The 24,380-nt window shown below is 30.3% G+C and overlaps 2 protein-coding genes across 2 annotated transcripts; both read left to right on the plus strand.

The window, feature by feature from the left end:
- Positions 1 to 1,341: 1,341 nt before the first annotated feature.
- On the plus strand, positions 1,342 to 10,296 carry LOC107840824 (bHLH transcription factor RHL1). The gene is made up of 8 exons (XM_016684756.2): positions 1,342 to 1,789; positions 2,333 to 2,425; positions 3,206 to 3,361; positions 4,267 to 4,332; positions 6,396 to 6,461; positions 8,020 to 8,088; positions 9,307 to 9,408; positions 9,683 to 10,296. The coding sequence occupies exons 1-8, from the start codon at positions 1,481 to 1,483 to the stop codon at positions 9,953 to 9,955; spliced, it is 1,134 nt and encodes a 377-aa protein (XP_016540242.2). The 5' UTR covers positions 1,342 to 1,480; the 3' UTR covers positions 9,956 to 10,296.
- Positions 10,297 to 16,911: 6,615 nt separating this feature from the next.
- On the plus strand, positions 16,912 to 22,452 carry LOC107840827. The gene is made up of 4 exons (XM_016684758.2): positions 16,912 to 17,283; positions 17,378 to 17,502; positions 19,646 to 19,729; positions 22,061 to 22,452. The coding sequence occupies exons 1-4, from the start codon at positions 17,019 to 17,021 to the stop codon at positions 22,070 to 22,072; spliced, it is 486 nt and encodes a 161-aa protein (XP_016540244.1). The 5' UTR covers positions 16,912 to 17,018; the 3' UTR covers positions 22,073 to 22,452.
- The last annotated feature ends 1,928 nt before the right edge of the window (positions 22,453 to 24,380 follow it).

A 24,380-nucleotide genomic window follows, 5' to 3' on the forward strand; every position in this document is an offset into this window, starting at 1 on the left:
AGAAGTTATTGAGTTCATGTAAACGAAATTCTAGATCCACCATGAATTGTATAAAGAGGCTATGTTTTCTTATAACTACTTGATTTTCTTGTACATAAGCTATGTTCATTGTATGAACAATGAGATCTTAAAAACAGGAAGAGAATCATATCAAGAGACTTATAAGGAAGCAAAATCTTTTAAATTAATTACTACTGTAATATTTTTGTATAACAGTAGCATTAGTACTAGCCTCATCGTTGTTATATTATATTGTTGTTACATAATTAGCCATGTCATGAATTCTTTATTATATGTTTTGTTGTTACTTGAGCCGAGGTTTTTTCGAAAATAATATGTGAAAAGGTCTACGACTACGTACACTTTATCCTCTCAGGATTACATTTGTGAAATTACACTTGAATATGTCATTGTTTATAACTAATGTTTGAATTGTCTCCTTTTTTCTACCATATCCAAAAGTTCGTTCAACTATATTTGAAGTTTCAATTTTTCCTCATAATATCCAAGATTATAGAATTGGAGATCATTTGACAATCATGATCAAGAAATTACTAATTAGGACCTCATGGTTATTATCTCGCCTCCCCTTATGGAAAATGACAATTGCAATAGTGTAACCAGTGGCGGCGCCAGGATTTTCATTGAGGGGTTCAGAAGTAAACATACGGACTAATCGAAGGGGGTTTAACATCTACTATATATATATAAAAATAATTTTGACCGTATAAAAATCATTGGGCTCATCTACTATTTTTAGACAGTTAATGAATAAAATTTACTGCATTTAAGGGTGTAACTTAATAGTCAATCAAGTTGAGGTCCAAATTGTAACTATTAATTTTTTTCTTGATAAATAGAGTTACTTGACATATATGTTTTCGAAAGATAGCATTACCTCAATAAGCTCATCTATGTGAGCAAAAATGACAAATTAAGTCTACTTAACTTACAATATCTAATTAAAATTACTATTCTTATTTAATTACATCTCATCCCAATTAAGTGTTCTATCTAGAAGATTCCGTGTAAACTTAGGTGATATATATAGTTGAAAGAAAAATTAGGTAATTTATTCGAAAGAACGTATGCTGAACTAAATAATTAGATTTTGGAATTTATTTAACTTTTACTTGTGAAAAATTAGATAAAATTCTTCCTAAAAATATGACAAATCTGTTTTTTAATGATGGGGTTTGGGACCTTGGGGGTGGGGTGGGGGAGTTGACCCTCTTCCTGAAAATATTTGTTTTAATTTAGTTGTCCATAATTTTTTTATATTGTTCTAATACTACCCTCAATATTAAATAACTGATCAAATTTATATTTTTAAAATATAATTAATAAGACTAATTTGATAAAATAATCTCTTAATTAATATTTTCTTCATCAACGGAAGGGAGTGAGTATAAAAGCAACCTATATAAACAACATTCCATCACCAAATTTTAAGAAGTTTAATTAAAAAACAAACCAAACAATGGAAGCTATGAACTCCTCCTCATTTCATAGCAGCGGAGAAAATGGTGGTTCGTCAACTGAGCACGACGACTTTCTTCAACAAATTCTCTCTTCTGTTCCTTCTTCTTCTTCTCCATGGCCGGATATAGGCGATGCTCATCCCTACAATTTCGATAATGATCATCATCACCACAACTCATCTTTGTTAGCTTCCAAACTCCGGCAACAGCAGATCAATGGCAAAGCGTTGATGCTTCAGCAGCAGCAGCAGCAGCTTTTGATGTCTAGAGGACTCACCGGAGATCAAAACGACGACGCTTTAAATCAGGTCACTACTCCATTTCATGTCACACTTCCCGGATTTGAGATTCTGAGTTACATTGAATTGAATTATACTATTAACACTTTTTTTTACGTAATTTCCTAATATTTAAATTTTGTTCCAAAACATACGAAGATTTCATGTTGCAATTCACGTTTCGAAATCTGAATAGTATATAAAATTGGGAATGAGGAGTAGTTCAATAGAGTGATTAATTGCTTAATTACACTAGATTAATGACGAATTAACTACAGAAAATCCGGTGAGTTTCAATTAGTACTTAACAGTTCAATCAAGTTTATGATTATAATTATTTTCTGAATTTATAGTAGGTTAATGACGATTTAATTACGGCCGTTGAAATAGCATCTCACAGAAATGTAGTCTTATCCTACATGCATGTGTATTATAGATCCTTATGATTTAATCTTTTTCTGGACCGAGCTGTTGTTTAGAACTAATAGTTCAATTGAGTTACAGTTTGATTAAGTTAATAATTATCTTGAATTATAGTAGATTAATGATGATTTCAATTAATTATATATGTAGGGAAATGAGATTTCAGTTCAAGCTCTTTACAATGGATTTGCTGGATCTCTTGGTCAAACCTCTAATCAATCTCAACATTTTCACCATTCTCAGGTTTGCATATTTATACATTTTTACTTTGTAATTTGTGTGACACTTTTCAGATTTCGAAATTCAAATCAATTGGAATTTTAAAAGTTTATCAAATTATTTCTTTGATCGGAATTTATGTTATTAATTATTTTGATTTATAGTACTTTTCAGATAGGAAACTTCAAACATTTTGTATGGAGCTCTATCGTAAGATCTGTGTACATTCTACATACCCTTTTAGATTCCACACGTGGAATTACATCGGATATATTATTCACGATAAATTTTTTCACCATAAGGTATATGTACATTCTACGTACCCTCCCGAATTTCACATGTGGGATTACATTGGATATATTATTTACGATATAAATTTTGTCACCATAATATCTGTGTACATTCTACGTATCCTCCCAGATTTCACATATGAAATTACATTGAATATATTAGTTACCATATAATTTTTTTCACCATACAGTCTTTGTACTTTCTACGTAACCTCCCAGATTCCAACATGGGATACATTAAATATATTGTTCGTGATATAATTTTTTCACCATAAGGTTTGTGTACATACTACGTACCCTTTCAAATTCCACATGTGGGATGTTTATGATAAATTTTTTCACCATAACGTATGTGTACATTCTATGTACCCTGCTAGATTCCACACGTGGGATTACATTGAATACATTATTTACGATATAAATTTTTTCACCATAAGATCTGTGTACGTTCTACGTACCCTAGCTCCCAGATTTCACTTGTGAGATTACATTGGATATACTGTTGAAAATACAGACTCAGAGTTTTGGAGCACCGGCGTCGTTGACAACGAATCAAACGCCGGCGGTGAGTGGTGGTTCAGCTGGTGGAGGAGGAGGAGCACAACCAAAGCAACAGAAAGTTAGGGCTCGAAGAGGACAAGCAACTGATCCTCATAGCATTGCTGAAAGAGTACGTACTATTCGTAAAAAGTTAAAATTATTTTTTTATGTATATATATGTATATACATATACACATGTTAGGTGTATATTCGACTTAATGAACAAACTTGAATCTGTCACTGTCTAAAGTTCTCATTCTTTTTGCTTCCTGGATGACTGGATGACTTGAGCTCGCAATCTTAGACTCTCATTCTTATCACTAATAGCTATTTCGTTCACTTTTTCTACGTAAAATATCACCATTATTAAGATAAAAAAAGTGTAAACAATTGATAGTTGAACTATGTTTTGATAAATAGTCGATGATAATTATGAAACTCACACATTGATCATTCAGATAACTGAGCTACATTTTGATAAATAGTTGATAATGATTACGAAACTCACACATCTTATGGCAAAATAGTCGATAATGATTACGAAACTCACACATCTTATGGTTCAAATATGAAACTCAGTGCGCGGAGGTCGCGGGTTCGATTCACTCCTAATGCCTTCTCAATCGATCGCGTCGCACGGGGTTTACCTAGTGCGGTTTACATCTTCTGTGTGGTTTGCGAGCTATTGCACAGTGAGGAGTTTGCCAAGTGCTCACCACAGAGTGCTCACCCGAAGGGCAGAGGCTGTTTACATCTCCTGTGTGGTTTGCGAGCTATTGCACAGCGAGGGGTTTATCCAGTGCTCACCCGAAGGGCAGAGGCTGTGACAGAGGGTGTAGCGGCTGCGGATTTTCGTAGAGTTTCCAAAAAAAAAAATATGAAACTCAAAAATTTGAAATAATTTTTAACTGTATTTTTCACCGTTTAACTTCTTTTTTTTAACTATATTCTTGGGCTTTTTGTTATATAAAGATGAGTTAGTTAGAATTTGATGCCTAATTTTGTGGAGTTTTTGATTTGTTTTGTTGTGAGCAGTTAAGGAGAGAGAGAATTGCAGAGAGAATGAAGTCTTTGCAGGAGTTGGTACCTAATGCCAATAAGGTAATTTCTCACTCCTAATAATATAAATTAAAATTATTATTTTTTTTGTTTCTAATATTCCATCTTGATTCATTTAAGATTTTTAAAATAAAATATTGGGTTAATAACTTCTCATATACTAAATAATATATCATAAAGTCAATGATTTTGTAGTATATGAAATAACTTAAATTCAAATAGTAGATATGATTCTAAATAAGATTAATGCACAATTAGTTCTTATGTACTAATTTTGTTTCATTTTATTTTATTATTTTATGTGACACTATTTTAGTCTATCGTTAACGTAACATACCATTTTATTTTTGAAAATGATCATTTCACCCGTTTCAATTTAAGTAGCTTAATTTGAGTAGTCATATAGTCTAAAAAAAATAAGAATGATGTCTGAATTTATGGTCTAATTAAATTAAAGACATATGCAACATATTAAAACTCTATTTATATGGTCTTAAATAAGGTTGTAGAATGTTAGAACTTATAACAACAACAACAAAAACTTACCGCAGTGCATACCGCCATCTCCGAATGTTAAAACTTATAGAGTTACGAAAATATTGAAGGAGTCACATTTTTGGTAAAAACTTACAAGTATACATGTTAATAAATCACGATTAACCATTAAAAGTCTATGTACAAATATATGTTATACATCTCTGGTAGTGATTTTAATATTAAAAAAAAAAGGTATTTTAATTTATACATTAAAGTTTTTAACAATGGAATTATTATTATTGTAGAGACTAGTGATTGGTTATGTGTCATTCCAAATTTGTCGTCCACGTTTCCAATTGAAGTCAGATTGGGAAACATATCAAGATTAAATAATGATTATATTAGTAATTGGAATCAATCTGGAAAATAAGATAATGTTCCTAATCCATTAATATTAGTCAATATAGATCACTTATCAATGTATTGCATGTTACCAAAATGATCAGTTGTTCATTTTAATTATTTTCATCTTTCTTTCTCATATTTTAATATTTCTAGATTATTGACTAAATGAAATTAGTTAAATGGTAATACTATAAAGTCAAATAGAGATACATACAAAATTTTAAATTACAAGCAGATGTAGTACTAATTTAGCATATTTTTAAGATCATGGATACAAATTTACTATTTATTGTAATTTTAGTGAATTTTCACGTATAAATTTATGCTTTATATTAAAATATCGAAACGTCATATTTAGATTCGATCTCTGATTTGATTATATGTTGTGATGAAGTGACAATTTACATTGTATAGCTAGGTAAGAATATGCATAAATATAACCGATATTTTAATGTTTCTTCGTAAATTTACTTTTTTATATTCTACGACGACCAATTACAATTTGCATAAGAAAGGAGATCTGTATGTAGATATTTTGTAGTTTACCATCTATTTCTTGTAATCATATTAACTAAAACATTAGCATACACACTAATAATTGTGCCTTATGACATTGTGATAAATTATTATATTAGCTTAACTAATGTAATTATTGCAAAATGAAACTATATGTATAATGTGAAAAAATAACATAAATAAAATATATACCTTAACGTATCATATTTACACAAAAGTCCTACTATTACAAAGTAATACAAAAATCTCAACTAATTATGTATCTTCAGTAAATGTATCGGGAGCTATTATGTATCTCGGCAGATCCAAAATAAATAAAAAAACATATCGAAAGTTAATTATGTATCTTTAAATATCTTCGTTAGATGTATAATGTATTTTGACAGACTTAAAATGGACAAAAATATATCGGAAGCTAATTATGTATTTTTAAATATCTTCGTTAAATGTATAATATATTTTGTCAGACTTAAAATTGAAAAAAATATATTGGGAGCTAATTATATATCTTTATAAAAAAAATATATTTTCGTTAGATATATCAGGAGTTAATTATATATCTCGATAAATTTAAAATTGAGATTTTCAATAATTATGTAAAATATTAAAATTTTTATAATTACGTTCTAAATTATCGAGATTTAGGTTGTTTGTGTGATCATATATAATATTGCTTACTAACGTGATGTTGATTTATGGAATGACAGACAGACAAGGCTTCAATGTTAGATGAGATCATTGATTATGTCAGGTTCCTCCAGCTCCAAGTCAAAGTACACACACCTTCTCTTTCCACATTTATTGTTCTTTCACTTAAAATATTGGAAATAGATCAATGTTTCTTCCCAAGTTGACAAATTTGGGTGCATGAAAAATGTTGTTGTAGACTCTGCTCGGACGCTTCAAAAATGTCTATAAGTGCGTGTCGAATTCTTTAAACATAATGTATATTTGAAGGATTCGATACGGGTGCAGCAAAATTTTTGAAGAGTTCGAGCAACCTAGGTTGTAGTTGTTGACTTGCGATCCAACTTGGTTGTCGGATTCTTCAAAAATATCTACGGATACGTTTCGGATTTGGTTGCATGGAAAATCCTAGACAAATAGTGTATATTTGAAGGATTCGACACGGGTACAACAATATTTTTAGAAAGTTCAAGCAACTTAGGTTGTAGTTGTTGACTTGCGATCCAACTTGATTGTCGGACTCTTCAAAAATATCTACGGATTCGTGTCGGATTTGGGTGCATGGAAAATGTTGTTGCAGTCTAAGTTGCTCAGACGCTTCAAAAATGTCTATGAGTGCGTATCGGATTCTTCAAAAATAGTGTATATTTGAAGGATTCAATACGGGTGCAGCAATATTTTTGGAGAGTTCGAGCAACTTAGGTTGTAGTTGTTGACTTGTGATCCAATTTGGTTGTCGGATTCTTCAAAAATATCTACGGATACGTGTCGGATTTGGGTGCATGGAAAATCCTAGACAAATTTGGCTGCATGGAAAATGTTGTTGCAGTCTAAGTTGTTCGGACGCTTCAAAAATGTCTACGGATGTGTGTTGGATTCGCCAAAAATAGTGTCTTTTTAAAGGATCCGACACGAATGTGATAACATTAGCAACTTAGGTTGTAGTTGTTGACTAGTGATCCAACTTGGCTTGTCAATAGTATGTGTTTTATGGTATAAGTGGTTGAGTCGAAATTTTTAGTAAAAAAGATTCAAAATATAAAGACGTGAACACATAAATAAATTTGCTAAGCTAGGTGAATTTTAATGGCTCTGTTGGTTGGCTATATGAACTTTTAACTTGCCGATGAGGATATTAATGACGTGAACACATAAATAAGTTTTAGACAGTGATGGATTCGAGTTTTTTCATTAAGACGTCGAAGTATACACTTAATGTGTGTATATATATAAATATATACACAAAAATTAATTTTAACTTTTACGAATAGTACGTACTCTTTCAGCAATACTATGAGGGTATTAATGACGTGAACACATAAATAAATGTGTTAAATCTTAATAGCTAAGTTGGTCGGCTAATTAAACTTTAATATTATTTGTACGGGTTCAATTCGTACCCCGTAATTCACAATCTCATTTCCCCTTCTCCTACCCCAAAAAAAAAGATTCAATAATTTTATCTCTCTAGATATAATTTGTTATATACAGTGTAATTTTCAGGCGAAGAGGGTCTCGATGAGCCCTTTTTGCCCTTGACTAGCTCCGCCATTAAGAATAATATTTCTTTCGTTTCAGTTTATGTATTTTACTTTCTTTTTTAGTCTGTTTAAAGAAGTATTTTTATTTTTCCAATTTTTTTAGGTTTTGAGTATGAGTAGATTGGGAGGTGCTGCAGCTGTTGCTCCATTAGTTGCTGATAGGTCCTCTGAGGTACCACATCATTATACCTTAATTGAAATTTCAGTAATTCCACACTAAATAGATTTAGATTTTCGAGTTTGAATTCTGAATATGAAAAATCTAATAGGAATTGCCTTAATGCGCATTCTAGAGTGGCCGATTTAGTTGAACAGGGATCACCCGAATGGGAGTCTCAGGTTCGAAATCCTTTGTATGTTTTTTGGTCTTTCTTGTCACACAAGGATTATCTAGTGCGATCCATGATCTCTTACACTAGAGGGTTATTTACCCTTAACGCACCTAAAGAATAATAGCTGTCGTATTTGTAATTGATTATTAATGAAGTACTACAACTACAACTATAACAACTACAGATATTCAGTATATTTTCACAAAGTGAAGTTTGAAAACGGTAAAATGTACGCAATATGCACCGTACCACTACTTTGGAATTGAGCAAAGGTGTTTCCAGGGGAGTATCTAGGTGGAGTTAGCAGGTTCACGTGAACCCATGCTAGCTCCCCTCCCTAAATCATATATAGTAGTGTTATATTTTTTCAAAAATATTTAAATACAGAAGTGTAAACTCACGCTCGAAGTATTTTCAAAATAGTACAACCATCCTCTCAAAATCTCGAATACACTTCTATTTTTTCGATAGACCTTGGGCTAAAGAAAAAACCAGTCTAGAGAAATACTTATTAATGAAGTACCAATAAAAGGAAAAGGAAATAGACTCAAATGGCCAGTTGAAATATACTTCCTCCGTCTCAATTTATCCGTCCCAAATTGAGATGACACATTGATTAAAAAAAATAATTAATAACACTATATCTGTCCCTCTCAAATTCTGTGTCAGCAGAATAGTCTCAAATTCTGTGTCAGCAGAATATTTTTTATTTTTATTTATTTCAAAAGAATGACATATATTATGCTGCATGTTTAATCATCGATTAATTCAGATCCGCATCACATAGAATCCCACACTACATATGTGTTCATGAATTCGATAGCTTTTGTTCATCTTATATACATTATATTAAGAAATGCACTAAATATTTACCTGTAAACCTATTGCCTGTAATATTAATTTGAGATATTTGTAAAAACTCCTAGACTTCAAAGCATGATTTCACCGTTATTGTCCAATTATTTGGAAGATTCAAGATTTGAACTTTATGACCGCGAGAATATCTTTGACATATTTAAGATCGCAAAATCCTGAAAAGCATTGATTTGGTTTTGCAGGGAGGAGGTGATTGTGTACAAGCAAATGTAGCACGAGGCATCAGCAATGGAACAACATCATCAACAAACAATGACAACACCATGACAATGACAGAGCACCAGGTCAGTGGTCAATCGAACGCCCTTCGTCGAAATATACTGTGTATATGAAGAATTATATGAAGTATATATAGATCAAAAGTTATTATTTATACGTATATAAAAAACTTTGTACTTTTATCCGTCCTGAGTCGGGGGTTAGGTAGTGATATAGTCTATGTAAACTACTCTAACTTCCCCAGGCCCCACTACGTGAGAATACACTGGGTATGTTGTTGTTGTATATAACAAATCTTGAACACCCTTAACGAAACTTCTGATTTCGCCACTGCACCAGGTAGCAAAGCTAATGGAAGAAGATATGGGATCAGCCATGCAGTATCTTCAAGGAAAAGGTTTATGTCTTATGCCAATTTCTTTAGCTAGTGCTATTTCTACTGCTACTTGTCACTCTATGAAACCCAACAACCACTCATTACTACTCGGCCGTGGTGGCGGAGGAGGCGGGGTTGTCAATGGTGGTGGCGGTGAGAATGGTGGTGGACCATCTTCTCCTACATTGTCTGCTTCTACTGTTCAGTCAGCCACAATGGGCAATGGAGGGACTTGAGTTAGAAGGCCAAACTGTATTATGAAATGATTTATACTCATATAAATATTGACGATATTTCGGTGTCGAGTTAAGATGCGTACATGAAATGGAATGAAGAGAGTGTTTGATTTACGACCAAAGGGGTAGAGAGGAAGAGCCAGATAGGGTCGAGTGGGTTTATCCCAACGTTCTTCATCAAAAAATTATATTCCAATTTGTTTCATTTTATTGGGCACGATTCAGATTTCTAAGAGTTAAACAGTTTAAGTTTGAACGTGAATTTGGGTATGTAATCTATCCCAATGTGACTCATTGTTTTTACTAAGAAGCACTTTGATTTTATGCCTCATTTCATGAAATGATTTGTTATATAAATATTGATGACTTGTTTTAGAGTATAAACTCTTTTCCGGGGGACAATGGTGAGTCAGGGTCTATCGAAAACATCTCTACTTTACCTCGGAAGTAGTGGTACAGATTGTGTATACTAACCCTCTTCAAACTTCACTTCGTGAAAATATACTAGGTATGTTGGTTAATAGTGGTGTTTGGCCAGTTTATGCACACCTCGATTAATTTCACGTGATATATACCGGCCAACTTCACACCAGCAACAAGTATTATCGGGTAATTTTAGCTATTGCTACAAAGACAAACGGAAGAATCACCTAGTTTTTTTTTGTCTTTCCTGAAATATGAATCAGAGATCTCATGATTCTAGTTTTTTTCCGTCTTTCCTGAAATATGAATCAGAGATCTCATGATTCTCGACCCAGTTCGTAATCACTAGGTCACATTCTTAAATAATGATGTAATGATATTAACAGATTGTAATGATGTTATTATAAGGGGATATGATTAAAAGAATATTTATCTAACAATTTTGCACAAAGCCACAACTTAAGTATCAGTTATTACATAAAATCTCAACTCTCAAAACATATTACAAAAATCTCATTTTTTAAATTTCTCTCTCTAAAAATACCTATACATAACTTTATCAATTTTTGTACAACTTGTTCTCCTTGGACAAAGCTTAAAATCAAAGAGTCATTATGTAGCAGTTATCATTTTTGAATTCATTATCATGTTTGATTTACACTCTTACTCAATTGTATTCAATTCTAACAAAAAAGTCATTTTCAATATTCTGTAATTTTTAAGATCCAAGGTTAGTTATTTTTTTCTACTTTACCAAAAAATAATAGATTCTGATTGAACAATTTCTTGCATGCTGTTAATTCAATAGAACAAGTTCCAAACTCTTTTTTTCCCCGACTTTGAGTAAGATTTACTTTTTCTACTTTACCAAAATTTAAAATTCTATAGAATAAGTTCTTTCATGTACTCTATTCACTCATTATTACTTAGTAAATAGATGATATTCCGTCTTTTAGTTTAGGATTAACTCAGTTAGATCATTGTGAACTTAACAAATCGGGTTATTGGGTTCGTTCCCGGAGAATTTGATTACGAGGATCCTAATTTTGTTGAAAATAGATCAAAATATCGTAACGAACCCATTAAGATGAAGAAGCTCAGGAAAGTTGTTGATCGTAGTTCAAAAAATCAAATCGGAGGAGTATTATTTAATTTTTTATTTTTTTAAAAATTTTTAATTTTTCGATTTTTTGATTTCTTTTCATCAATGTGAGTTTTCTGAATTTTTTTTTTTTGAATATAATTGTTAGTTTTGCAGTATTATCTGAGTTTTTTCATGATTTTGAATGTGTATTAGTAGTTGTCAGTGTATGTACATATCAGTACTTATGTATATGGTAGACATATACATAACCACAGGTATGTATTTGAAATATAATGAGATGATTATTTATTATGTATTTGAAATATAATGAGATGACTGTTTATTGTACTAGACTATATTATTTTTTTCCATTAATGTAAGTTTTTTTAATTTTTAATTTTTGAATATGATTGTTAGTTTTTCATTATTATGTTGGGTTTTTCATGAATTTGATAGTGCTTAGTAGTTGTTAGTGTATATACATATCAATATTTTTGTATGTGGTAGACATACATAACTACTAGTACGCATTTGAAACATAATGATATGTAGTTTATATATATCACAAACTTTGTGTATTTTATTTTATAGTTTCTGTAGGAATTATTTGGTTTTATTATACCAATTTACATATCAAAAGTTATGTAGATATGCTACTGTTATGCATATTCAATATTTTATGATAGAAAGGTCTATGAGATTAAGTTATTTGGAGTATGCTTTGACTGAATTTTTTAACGCAATATGCATATTAGTGTTTTTTCAGTAATGTGAATTTTTTTTTATATATAATTGATTTATGAATATTTTATTTTCAAGCTATTAATCTAATTCAAGCTATTAGATTAGCTTTTGTATTTTCATATTTTTTTTAAATATTTAATAACATGAAAGCATGAATTCATCATAAAAATGTAAAATTACACAACTATATTTATGTTTCAAAACAATGACAATAGCAAATCCAACTTCTTGAACAACATAAATCAGTATGTTTAGGTACATTGCAACATACATATAGCAGAAGCAAAGACAAAAATATTATATATTTTAAGTATATAGTTGTTCACCCTCGAATGATAAAAACATCATTTTTCTTATAAATAGATTCTTTCAATGTTCATTTAAAATCTTAATTGTAACATCGGAGTACATAACTGAATAAGAAAAATGTAATACGATTAATATATCCAGAAATTTGAAGTATGTCGTAAAGTCGTTAAGCAGATTAATACGTATGTATATTACGGATACAACTTTTAATTTTTTTTTTAATATATATACATATCAATCCGGATAAGATTACATAATTCACTACTAATTACGAATAGATGATTCAACTCGACATACAAATTAACACCATTATCATTCCGGATACGAATAGATGATTTATTACCGTCGACACCATAGCATACATTAATTGATTTTCAAGTTTCGTCAATGTCTTACTCAGCAGCAACTATCAAAATCAACCTCAAACACATTACTAATTTTGCGATAACAATCCCTTCACTTTTGTACTTAACATATTTTGTTTCGGATTTTCATTCACCAAAGTATCTCAAAAGAATTGCAATTTTCATCATCTTGAATAAAAATAAGTGTAATTTTTTTTGTAAAGTGATCATAAATTAGTGATTACATTGTTTGTGATTTATGTTATTTGATTGATTTTTTTTTAATGTATTGTTGTTTTCAAAATTTGAAATAGTATAATTGTTAAACAAATTAAGGAAAACAGTAACTCATCATTAATATTGTTGCCTTAACTGTGTGCAAAATAGAATGAATCAGTTAATTTTCTATTAAAACGTCCTAATTAAACCATGATGCATGCTGAAAAATCATTGGGCTCATCTACTATTTTTTAGGCAGTAAATGAATAAAATTTACTGCATTTAAGTTTGATGCACCATCGTTGTACTTTTTTTTACACCATCAGGTGATTTTTTACATATTGTAACAGGTCATCCATTTTTACCTGAGAAATGGATGACCTGCTACAGCAGGTAAAAGGTACCTGATGATGTAAGAAAATAAGTACACCGATGATACACCAAATTTAAATTCTTAATATTATAATTTTCCATCGTACGAACCTCCCTTTATTATAACAGATTGTAATGATATTAACAGATTGTAATGATGTTATTATAAGTAGATAAAAACATCAATTTTCTTGTAATTAGATGCTTTCAATGTTCATTTACAATCCTCATTGTAACATCGGAGTACATAACTGAATAAGAAAAATGTAATACGGTAAATATATCCAAAAAATTGAAGTATGTCATAAAGTCGTTAAGCAGATTAATACGTATGTATATTACTGATACAACTTTATAATTTTTTTTAGAATATATGCATATCAGTTATCAATACGGATACGACTACATGATTCATTATCGAATACGAATAGATGATTCAACTCAACATACAAATTAACACCATTATCATTTCGGATACGAATAGATGATTCATTACTGTCGACACCATAGCGTACATCAATTGATTTTCGAGCTTCGTCAATATCTAACTCAGCAGCAACTGTCGAAATCAACCTCAAATACATTACCGATTTTGCAATAACAATTCCTTCACTTTTGTACTTAACATATTCTGTTTCGGATTTTCATTCATCAGAGTGTCTCAAAAGAATTACAATTTTCATCTTTTTGAATAAAAATAAATTTAGTTTTTATTTAAAGAGATCATAAATCAATGATTACATTGTTTGTGATTTATATTATTTGATTAATTTTTTTTAATGTATTGTTGTTTTCAAAATTTGAAATAATATAATTGTTATACATATTAAGGAAAACAGTAACTCATCATTAATATTGTTGCCTTAGTTGTGTGCTAAATAGAATGAATCAGTTAATTTTCTATTAAAACTTCCTAATTAAACCATGATGCATGCTGAAAAATTATTGGGCTCATCTACTATTTTTTAGGCACTAAATGAATAAAATTTACTGCATTTAAGTTTGGTGCACCATCGGTGTACTTTTTTTTTACACCATCAGGTGACTTTTACATATTGTAGCAGATCATCCATTTTTACCTGAGAAATGGATGACCTGCTACAACGGGTAAAAGGTACCTAATGGTGTAAGAAAACAAGTACACCGATGATGCACCAAATTTAAATTCTTAATAATATAATTATTCGTCGTACGAACCCCACTTTATTATAACAGATTGTAATGATATTAACAGATTGTAATGATGTTTTTATAAGTAAATAAAAACATCAATTTTCTTGTAAGTAGATGCTTTCAATGTTCATTTACAATCCTCATTGTAACATCGGAGTACATAACTGAATAAGAAAAATGTAATACGGTTAATATATCAAAAAATTTGAAGTATGCCGTAAAGTCGTTTAGCAGATTAATACATATGTATATTACTGATACAACTTTATATTTTTTTTAGAATATATACATATCAATTATCAATCCGGATACGACTACTTGACTCATTACCGAATACGAATAGATGATTCAACTCGACATACAAATTAACACCATTATCATTCCGGATACGAATAGATGATTCATTACTGTCGACACCATAGCATACGTTAATTGATTTTCAAGCTTCGTCAATGTCTTACTCAGCAGCAACTGTCGAAATCAACCTCAAATACGTTACTAATTTTGTGATAACAATCCCTTCACTTTTGTACTTACCATATTTTGTTTCGGATTTTCATTCACCAAAGTATCTCAAAAGAATTGCAATTTTCATCATCTTGAATAAAAATAAATGTAAATTTTTTTTAAAGCGATCATAAATTAGTGATTACATCGTTTGTGATTTGTGTTATTTGATTGATTTTTTTTAATGTATTGTTGTTTTCAAAATTTGAAATAGTATAATTGTTAAACAAATTAAGGAAAACAGTAACTCATCATTAATATTGTTGCTTTAACTATGTGCTAAATAGAATGAATCGGTTAATTTTCTATTAAAACGTCCTAATTAAACCATGATGCATGCTGAAAAATCATTGGACTCATCAACTATTTTTTAGGCACTAAATGAATAAAATTTATTGCATTTAAGTATGTTACTATTTTTCTTGATGAATAGAGTTACTTGAAGTATGTGTTATCGAAAGATAGCATTATCTATCCACTCAAAAATAACAAATTAGTCAATCTAGAAACAAATTGATCCAAACATCACGATTATTAAAAAAAATTACATAATAACATTATTTAACGTACAATATCTAATTAAAATACCTACTCTTATTAGCCACATTCCATTCCATATTTCCTTTTCTCTTTCTCAAATTCACGCATATATATATCACAAAACAACGTGAAGTATTCGTATCAAATTAAATAAGTATATTTGAAAGAATTGGTGTAAAATATTATGTATTCGAAAGAATATGAAGTATTTATATGGACTAAATCAAATATTTTTAATATGTTTAAAAAGAGTGGGTAGAAAGTAATTAGCTCGAATTTATGTAACTTTTATTTATAAAAATTGAGTAAACATCTAGTACCTCTTGTGGTATGACCAAATTTGCTACGACACACTCCAACTTCACAAGGATTTTATTATTCTTGAACTCAATTTTAGTGTATTTTTGTAACTCTTTTTAGCTGACATGGCACTTTTGACGTGGATTTCATTTTTATGTAATAAAGGTGTCATGTCAGCACAAAAGGATGACAAAATAATACGCTAAAATTGAATTCAGGAATAATAAACCGATTCATGTGAAGTTGAAATGTGTCGTAGCAACTTGGACTATAATTTGAGGAGGTAGAAAAGAGTCAGTCAAACTGCGGTCCACTTTGTACGTGAGCATACCACTTGGACATTTTATAAAACTACTTTGTACATGAACATACCACTCAAGCATTTTATAAAAGGGAAGGAAACTTCTCACCCCGAGGGAGGGGAAGCTACTGCTTCTAGAACGAAAGCATCTCCTTTACTTTTTTAGAGTGTATCGCTATTTTGAAATAAATAAATAAAAGATCTATGAATGAGCGGAGAAAATCGAGAATCATCAGTTACCTTTTCAATTAAAGTAACGACAAGTCGAATATTAGTTACTGAATACTTATTCCATAAAAATTAAATAAAGTCCTCCCTAAAAATATGACAATCTGTTTTTTTAATGGAGTTTGGGTTGAGGGGTTATATGCGGAGCTAGAATTTCTGCTTAGGGAATTCAAAATCTGAAGAAAAACTCACTGAAAGAATACAACATCTATCGTATACAAATAAAAATCATTATAATCATGTATTAATAATAGAGTTTAAGTTTACTATTTTTTACACCATCAGGTGACATTTACCTATTATAGCATGTCATCTATTTTTACTTAACAAATAGATGACTTGCTGGTGTAAAACAAAAAAGTACGCCAATGATACGTCAAATCTAAATTCTTAATAATATAATTTTCCGTGGTCCAAACTTCCCTTTAATAGACTAGCTCCCCACCTTATACATATAAAACCAACCTATATAAACAACGTTCCATCACCAAATTTTTATGAAGGCAAAAAAAAAAAGCAATGGAAGCTATGAACTCCTCCTCATTTCATAGCAGCGGAGAAAATGGTGGTTCGTCGACTGAGCACGACGACTTTCTTCAACAAATTCTCTCTTCTGTTCCTTCTTCTTCTTCTTCTTCTTCTTCTTCTTTGTTAGCTTCCAAACTCCGATCGATAACATCGAATCAATGGCGGCACCGCCGGCGGAGGAGGAGGAACAACATCAGCTGCTGCGATGCTTCAGCGAGGACTCACCGGAGATCAAAACGACGACGCTTTATATCAGGTCACTACTCCATTTCACGTGAATTATAACACTGTTTTTTTTTTACGTAATTTTCAAATATATAATCATCATCAGCATCACTCATCTTTGTTAGCTTCCAAACTCCGACAACATCACATCAATGGCGACACCGCCGGCGGAGGAGGAGGAACAACATCAGCTGCTGCGATGCTTCAGCGAGGACTCACCGGAGATCAAAACGACGACGCTTTATATCAGGTCACTACTCCATTTCACGTGAATTATAACACTGTTTTTTTTCTTACGTAATTTTCAAATATATAATTAAACTGTCTTACTCTCGAAAATCTGTCTTACTCTCGAAAATCTGAACGATGTATGAATTGGGATTGAAGAGTGCTTCCTTTAGTTCAAAATAAATAAATTTTTAAGCTATTTTTTAATTTTTAAAATCAGTAAATTTAGGCATGTAAGTTTTATTTATGGATGCCTTTTGGATTTCGAGATTCAAATATGTATTTGACCATAATTTTTTGAGTTCTCAGATACAGTGAATTATAACATTTTCTTAATGCAAATTTCAAATATATAAATTTTGTTCCAAAAACATTTGAAGATTTCATGTTGAAATTCACTTTAATAAAATTGTCTGACTTTCGAAATCTGAATGGTGTATGAATTAGGATTGAGGAGTACTCCCTCTGGTTTAAAATAAATAAATTTTTGAGCTTTTTTTTTTCAATTTTCAAAATAAATGAATTTAAATAAGGTGAGTTTCATTTTCGGACACCTTTCAAATTTCGAGATTTAAAGAAATATGTATTTGACCATATTTTTTGAGTTCTCAACTACTGTAAATTATAACACTTTTTTAATGTAAATTCCAAATATATAATTTTTGTTCCAAAACATTTGAAGATTTCATGTTGAAATTCACATTAATTTAACTGTCTAACTCTCAAAATCTGAACGGTGTATGAATTGGGACTGAAGAGTACTCCCTCTAGTTCAAAATAAATAAATTTTTGAGCTATTTTTCAATGTTCAAAATAAATGAATTTAAATGAGGTGAGTTTCATTTTCGGACACCTTTCAAATTTCGAGATTCAAAGAAATATGTATTTGACCATAATTTTTTGTGTTCTCAATTACTGTAAATTATAACACTTTTTTTTTTATGTAATTTTCAAATATATAGACTTTGTTTCAAAAAATTTGAAGATTTGACAGTTGAATTCATGTTAATTAAACTGTTTGGCTCTCGAAATCGGAAGAGGATATAAATTCGGGCTGAGGATTAGTTGCTTAAACTGAGGCGTGATTAGTTCATTAATTTTCTTAATTATAGTAGATTGATGACGAATTAAGTACATGATTAATTGCTTAATTTTCTTAATTATAATAATTAATGACGCATTAAGTACATGATTAATTGCTTAATTTTCTTAATTATAGTAGATTAATGACGAATTAAGTACATGATTAATTGTTTAATTTTCTTAATTATAGTAGATTAATGACTAATTAAGTAAATGTAATTGCTTAATTTTCTTAACTATAGTAGATTAATGATTATAAAATTACGACACGTCATTGACAAAGCTCTCTTAATAAAATTAATGGCTTAAAGCTAAATTTTAATATGAGGCCTGAAATATATGCACGTAACAAAAATATTATCAATAATTTAGAGTTATTTTTTTAATTCTTACGTACTACTTCTTTAGTGTAGTATTCTTAAAAGCCATTAAACATTTAACTTCACATAGTAATTTTATTATTTATAAAAGTAAGGACTAATTTTAACTAATAAGATGTTAGTCAATTATTTTTATAAGGACTAATTTTAACTAATAAGATGTTAGTCAATTATTTGCAATACATTACCTTGAATATTATTGTGAAAACTTTATTTAATTTTATGATGATTTGATAAAAAGTTTTAAATAGTTCCTCTTTCCTTTTTATTTAATTTAAATTTTATCTTTTATATTTTACAATCTTTAATATTATTTCAAGTGAATTTAAAATCATAAAATTCATATTAAATTTTTTGGGGCTTCAAAATTTTGGGGGCCTAAAGCAAACGTTTTACTAGCCTTACCGTTGAGTCACCCCTGGTCATTGAAATAGCCTCTTGCATAAATACATGATAAGAAGTTCCTTACGATTCAGTCTTTTCCTGTATTGGACACGTAGCGAGAGCTTTAGTGTATAAAACCGTTGTTTTTATTTTTCTTCTTCAAAATGATGAATTAATTACGGGCAAATTAAATCCAGTGAGTTTCATATAGTGCTAAAAGTTCAATTGAGTTACAGTTTAATTAAGTTAATGATTATAATAATTATCTGAATTATAGTAGATTAGTGATGATTTCAAATTAATTATATATATACGTAGGGAAATGAGATTTCAGTTCAAGCACTTAACAATGGATTTGCTGGATCTCTTGGTCAAACCTCTAATCAATCTCAACATTTTCAGGTATATTTATAAATTTTTACTTTGTAATTTACGTGACACTTTTCAGATTTCGAAGTTTAAATTGATTGAAATTTCAAAAGTCAATTAAATTATTTCTTTGATCGGAATTTATGTTGTTAATTATTTTGAGTTATAGTACTTTTCAAACATGAAACTTCAAATATTTTGTATGAAGCTCTATCGTATATACACATTAAGTCATATATTATCAATCAATATATTACGATATAAATTTTTGCTCTCATTCTTTTTGTTCTCTTCGTGACTTGAACTCACAATCTTAGAGTTAGCCGATTCCATTCTCTATCAACGCATTTTTTTTATTATTATTATTTTTAGAATAAAGGGTCAAACACAAATCCTGATTTTTTTAGTTTGGTATTTGAACTTTAAAATATGTGAGTTTTCCCCATCACTAATTTTTTTTTTCCACCTATTTTTCTGAAATATCACCATTATTAAGATTGAAAAAGTGTGAAAAATTAATAGTTGAATTATATTTTAATAAATAGTCGATGATAATTATGGAACTCACACATTGATAATTCAGATAAATGAACAATTGATAGATGAGCTACATTTTGATAAATAATCGATAGTGATAACAGAATTCACACATTTTACCATTCAGACATGAAACTCAAAAATTCTAAATAACTTTTAACTGTGTACTTCACAATTATCTTTTGTTTTGAGATTTGTCTTGTGTAGTGTTTAGTTAGTTAGAATTTGATGCCTAATTTTGTGGAGTTTCTCACTCCTAATTATATAAACTATATTAACATTTGAAGTTGGCACTTTTTATTATCGAACTAAAAAACTATCGAGAAATGTTTTAATTTACTTCTGGTTTATAAGACTTAGATAAAGCAACTATAAAAGTTGTGCATCTATTTGAATACGTCTTTGATTAATTCCTCAGATTTTTTGTTACTAATTAACTCATTTAAACACCTTTAATACGCCCACAAATTAAAGCAAAAAAGTTTCATTTATTTTTTGATCAAACAAGATTTTATTTATAAAAGCAAGAAAGTTTCATTTTTCATCCATGGTGATATAATTTCACCATTCCAATATTTTCCAAATAAACTAGACTCATGTTACTGCATTAGGGTAATAATTGTTTCGACATTTTATTTATTGCACTGATTTTTTAAATCAGAAAATTAATTACAATTAATATAAATGAAAGATAATTAATTCAAATTAGAAAATCAACACAATAAATAAGGATTAATGGAAAAATATACATATATAAATACAAATAAACTAAACTTATGTTACTGTATTAGGGTAATAATTGTTTTGATATTTTATTCATTGCACTGATTTTTTAAATCAGAAAATTAATATAAATAAAAGATAATTAATTCAAATTAGAAAATCAGCACAATAAATAAGAACTAATAAAAATATATATATAAATACAACTCTCACGTATCTCTCTTCCTTCAAATTTCAATGACGAATGCAGTAGAAACAAGAAGAACAAGAGTTTCTTGGAGCAATTACCAAAACTCCATCATGAACTCAATTTCACGATTATCAATTGTTTTTCTCGTGAAGATCAGTACAGTTTCTTCACATCACCTCCTCCTTCTTCTTTTTCAGTACACAAAAACATACTAATTGCTTTCATTTTCCCAGCTATGGTTGCGCTTCTACAGCTCATGTACCAAGCCAGTTATAAGTCCCCATTTGAACTACACCCTATAAAGATGTATTTGGCTATCTCGAGTTTCTTCATTTACTATTTCTCCTGTCATGCTCAACTAAGATTAAATATTTCTACTTCAAACCAACCGCACACCCCAAATTATCCTAAAATTTTTGTCAGTATATTTGGTCCTCTTACATTTGCATCTTACTCATCGATTCTTTTTCCTCCACTTTGCCCCATTATTTATCTCATTTCTACCTCATACTCTGCAACTCAATTGCTAAATTGCAAATTTGAAGAACGATTATATCGGCTATATCATAAATTCATAAGTTACTACGCAGACAGACCACATAATAGTATACTTCCTATTTGATCACTTGTGTTTCTTTAATTAAGCATTATTGTACGGATCATTATGGATTCGATGAAATTCAATAACTTTAGCTCAGACCTAATGTTACTCTGCTAGTATTTAGCAATTTAGCAATTGAGTTGCAGAGTATGAGGTAAAAATAAGATAAATAATGGGGCAAAGTGGAGGAAAAAGAAGCGATGAATAAGATGCAAATGTAAGAGAACCAAATATACTAAAAAAATTTTTAGGATAATTTGGGGTGTGCGGTTGGTTTAAAATAGAAATATTTAATCTTAGTTTTGCATGACAGGAGAAACAGTAAATGAAGAAACTCGAAATGGCCAAATACATCTTTATAGGGTGGAGTTCAAATGGGGACTTATTACTAGCTTGGTACATGAGCTGTATAAGCACAACCATAGCTGGGAAAATGAAAGCAATTAGTATGTTTTTGTGTACTGAAAAAGAAGAAGGAGGAGGCGATGTGAAGAAACTGTACTGGTCTTCACGAGAAAAACAATTGATAATCGTGAAATTGAGTTCATGATGATGCTCATTGGAGTTTTGGTAATTGCTCCAAGAAACTCTTGTTCTTCTTGTTTCTATTGCATTCGCCATTGAAATTTGAAGGAAGAGAGATACGTGAGAGTTGTATTTATATATATATTTTCATTAATTCTTATTTATTGTGCTGATTTTCTAATTTGAATTAATTATTTTTTATTTATACTAATTGTAATTAATTTTCTGATTTAAAAAATCAGTGCAATGAATAAAATATCAAAACAATTATTACCTTAATGCAGTAACATAAGTTTAGTTTATTTGTATTTATATATGTATATTTTTCCATTAATTCTTATTTATTGTGTTGATTTTCTAATTTGAATTAATTATCTTTTATTTATATTGATTGTAATTAATTTTTTTATTTAAAAAATCAGTGCAATAAATAAAATATCCAAACAATTATTACCCTACTGCAATAACATAAGTTTAGTTTATTTGGAAAATATTGGAATGGTGAAATTATATCACCATGGATGAACAATGAAACTTTCTTGCTTTTATAAATGAAATCTTGTTTGACCCAAAAAAAAAAAAAAACTTTCTTGCTTTAATTTGTGGGTGGATTAAAGGTGTTTAAATGAGTTAATTAGTAGATTAAATTTGAAAAAGAAAAAAAAAAGTGTCACGTAGACTTGACCAAGTGTGTGATCTTTATGCGTGAGATTTTCTAACAATGCCAATAAAAATTAAAATACAAATATGGGTTATGACATCATTCAATCTCATATCGAAAGAAATTCAAGAATTTTGAGATAATACTCATAAAAATGTCTGAACTTTGAACGAATTTTCAGTTGAGCATACTGAACTTTGCGGGGTTCTATTACCCCCTAGACTTTTTTGTTTTCGCATTTTAATGGCATATATCTGCCCACTTGGACACGTGTAAATATGAGGTTGGCGCGTGTATTACACCGCCATCCGCCGAAACTAGGTATAGCGTTTCGGGGGAATTAAATCCACTTTAAAAAGTCTAGGGGTAATAGGACATCTAGAAAACAGATCTTATTTCCTTTGTCCACATAGTTTTTTTTTTTCAACAGTAACTGTTTGGATCAACTTGCATGCACCTCTACTATTTGACCGGCTACAGACCAACATGATTACCTAGTAACTACCTTGGTTAGTACTTACTCGTGATTTTCATCCACTTCATTAATCGCTAGGCTGAAAGGAACCTTGGAGTAATTGGTAAAGTTGTTGTCATGTGCCCAGGAGGTCACAGATTCAAGCCTGGGAAATAGCCTCTAATGTACAATACACCCTTGTGGTGAGATCCTTCACCGAACCCTGCACATAGCGGGAGCTTTAGTGCATCGAATTGCCCTTGTTAATCGCTAGACTATAGCTTTGGATGCTCAACAAAATGAGATAGGTAACAGAACACAAGAACAACTAGTTTTGTCATTGGAACCTATGTTGCTCGGATCCTCTAAAAATGCCGCTAGGTGTACCGGATCCTCCAAAAGTTATTCATTTTTGGAGGATCCAACACGGGTACGCAACATTTATTGGAGGACCTAAGTGACCACGCCTATGCTGATAAACAATATGGTTTGCAGTGATATGAAACTCAAAAACACGCAAGTTACTCGGACTCTTCATTTCCGATGCCGCACACCATGTCGGATTCTCCAAAAATACGCTACTTTTGGAGAATCCGACATGCACCCATTGACATTTTTGAAGAGTCCGAGCAACATACAAAAACACAGTAGACAGAAAGCAATGCAAATAATCCAAACAAAGCAATTTAGTAAGTCTTGGTTTAATGCCTTCTATATTTTATGCACGAGCAAGTATAAGCTATGTTGCTTGGATTCTCTGAAAATCCTGGTGTCGCCATACCCGTATTGGATCCTGAAATAATAACTAACTTTTCAAGGATCTGACACACTCGATGACATTGTTGAACGATCCGAGAAACAGACTAGAAGTTACCCCTATGACTACCCAGGCCTACCAAATCCTTTCCTTAGTTTTTGGTGTGAATCTACCTCGTAGTAGCCATTGAGGTTCCTATTTTTCCTTTTGTTTCACTCTTAAGTTGCTCGGACTCT

This window comes from Capsicum annuum, chromosome 9 (assembly GCF_002878395.1).
Source record: "Capsicum annuum cultivar UCD-10X-F1 chromosome 9, UCD10Xv1.1, whole genome shotgun sequence".
Lineage (NCBI taxonomy): Eukaryota > Viridiplantae > Streptophyta > Magnoliopsida > Solanales > Solanaceae > Capsicum > Capsicum annuum.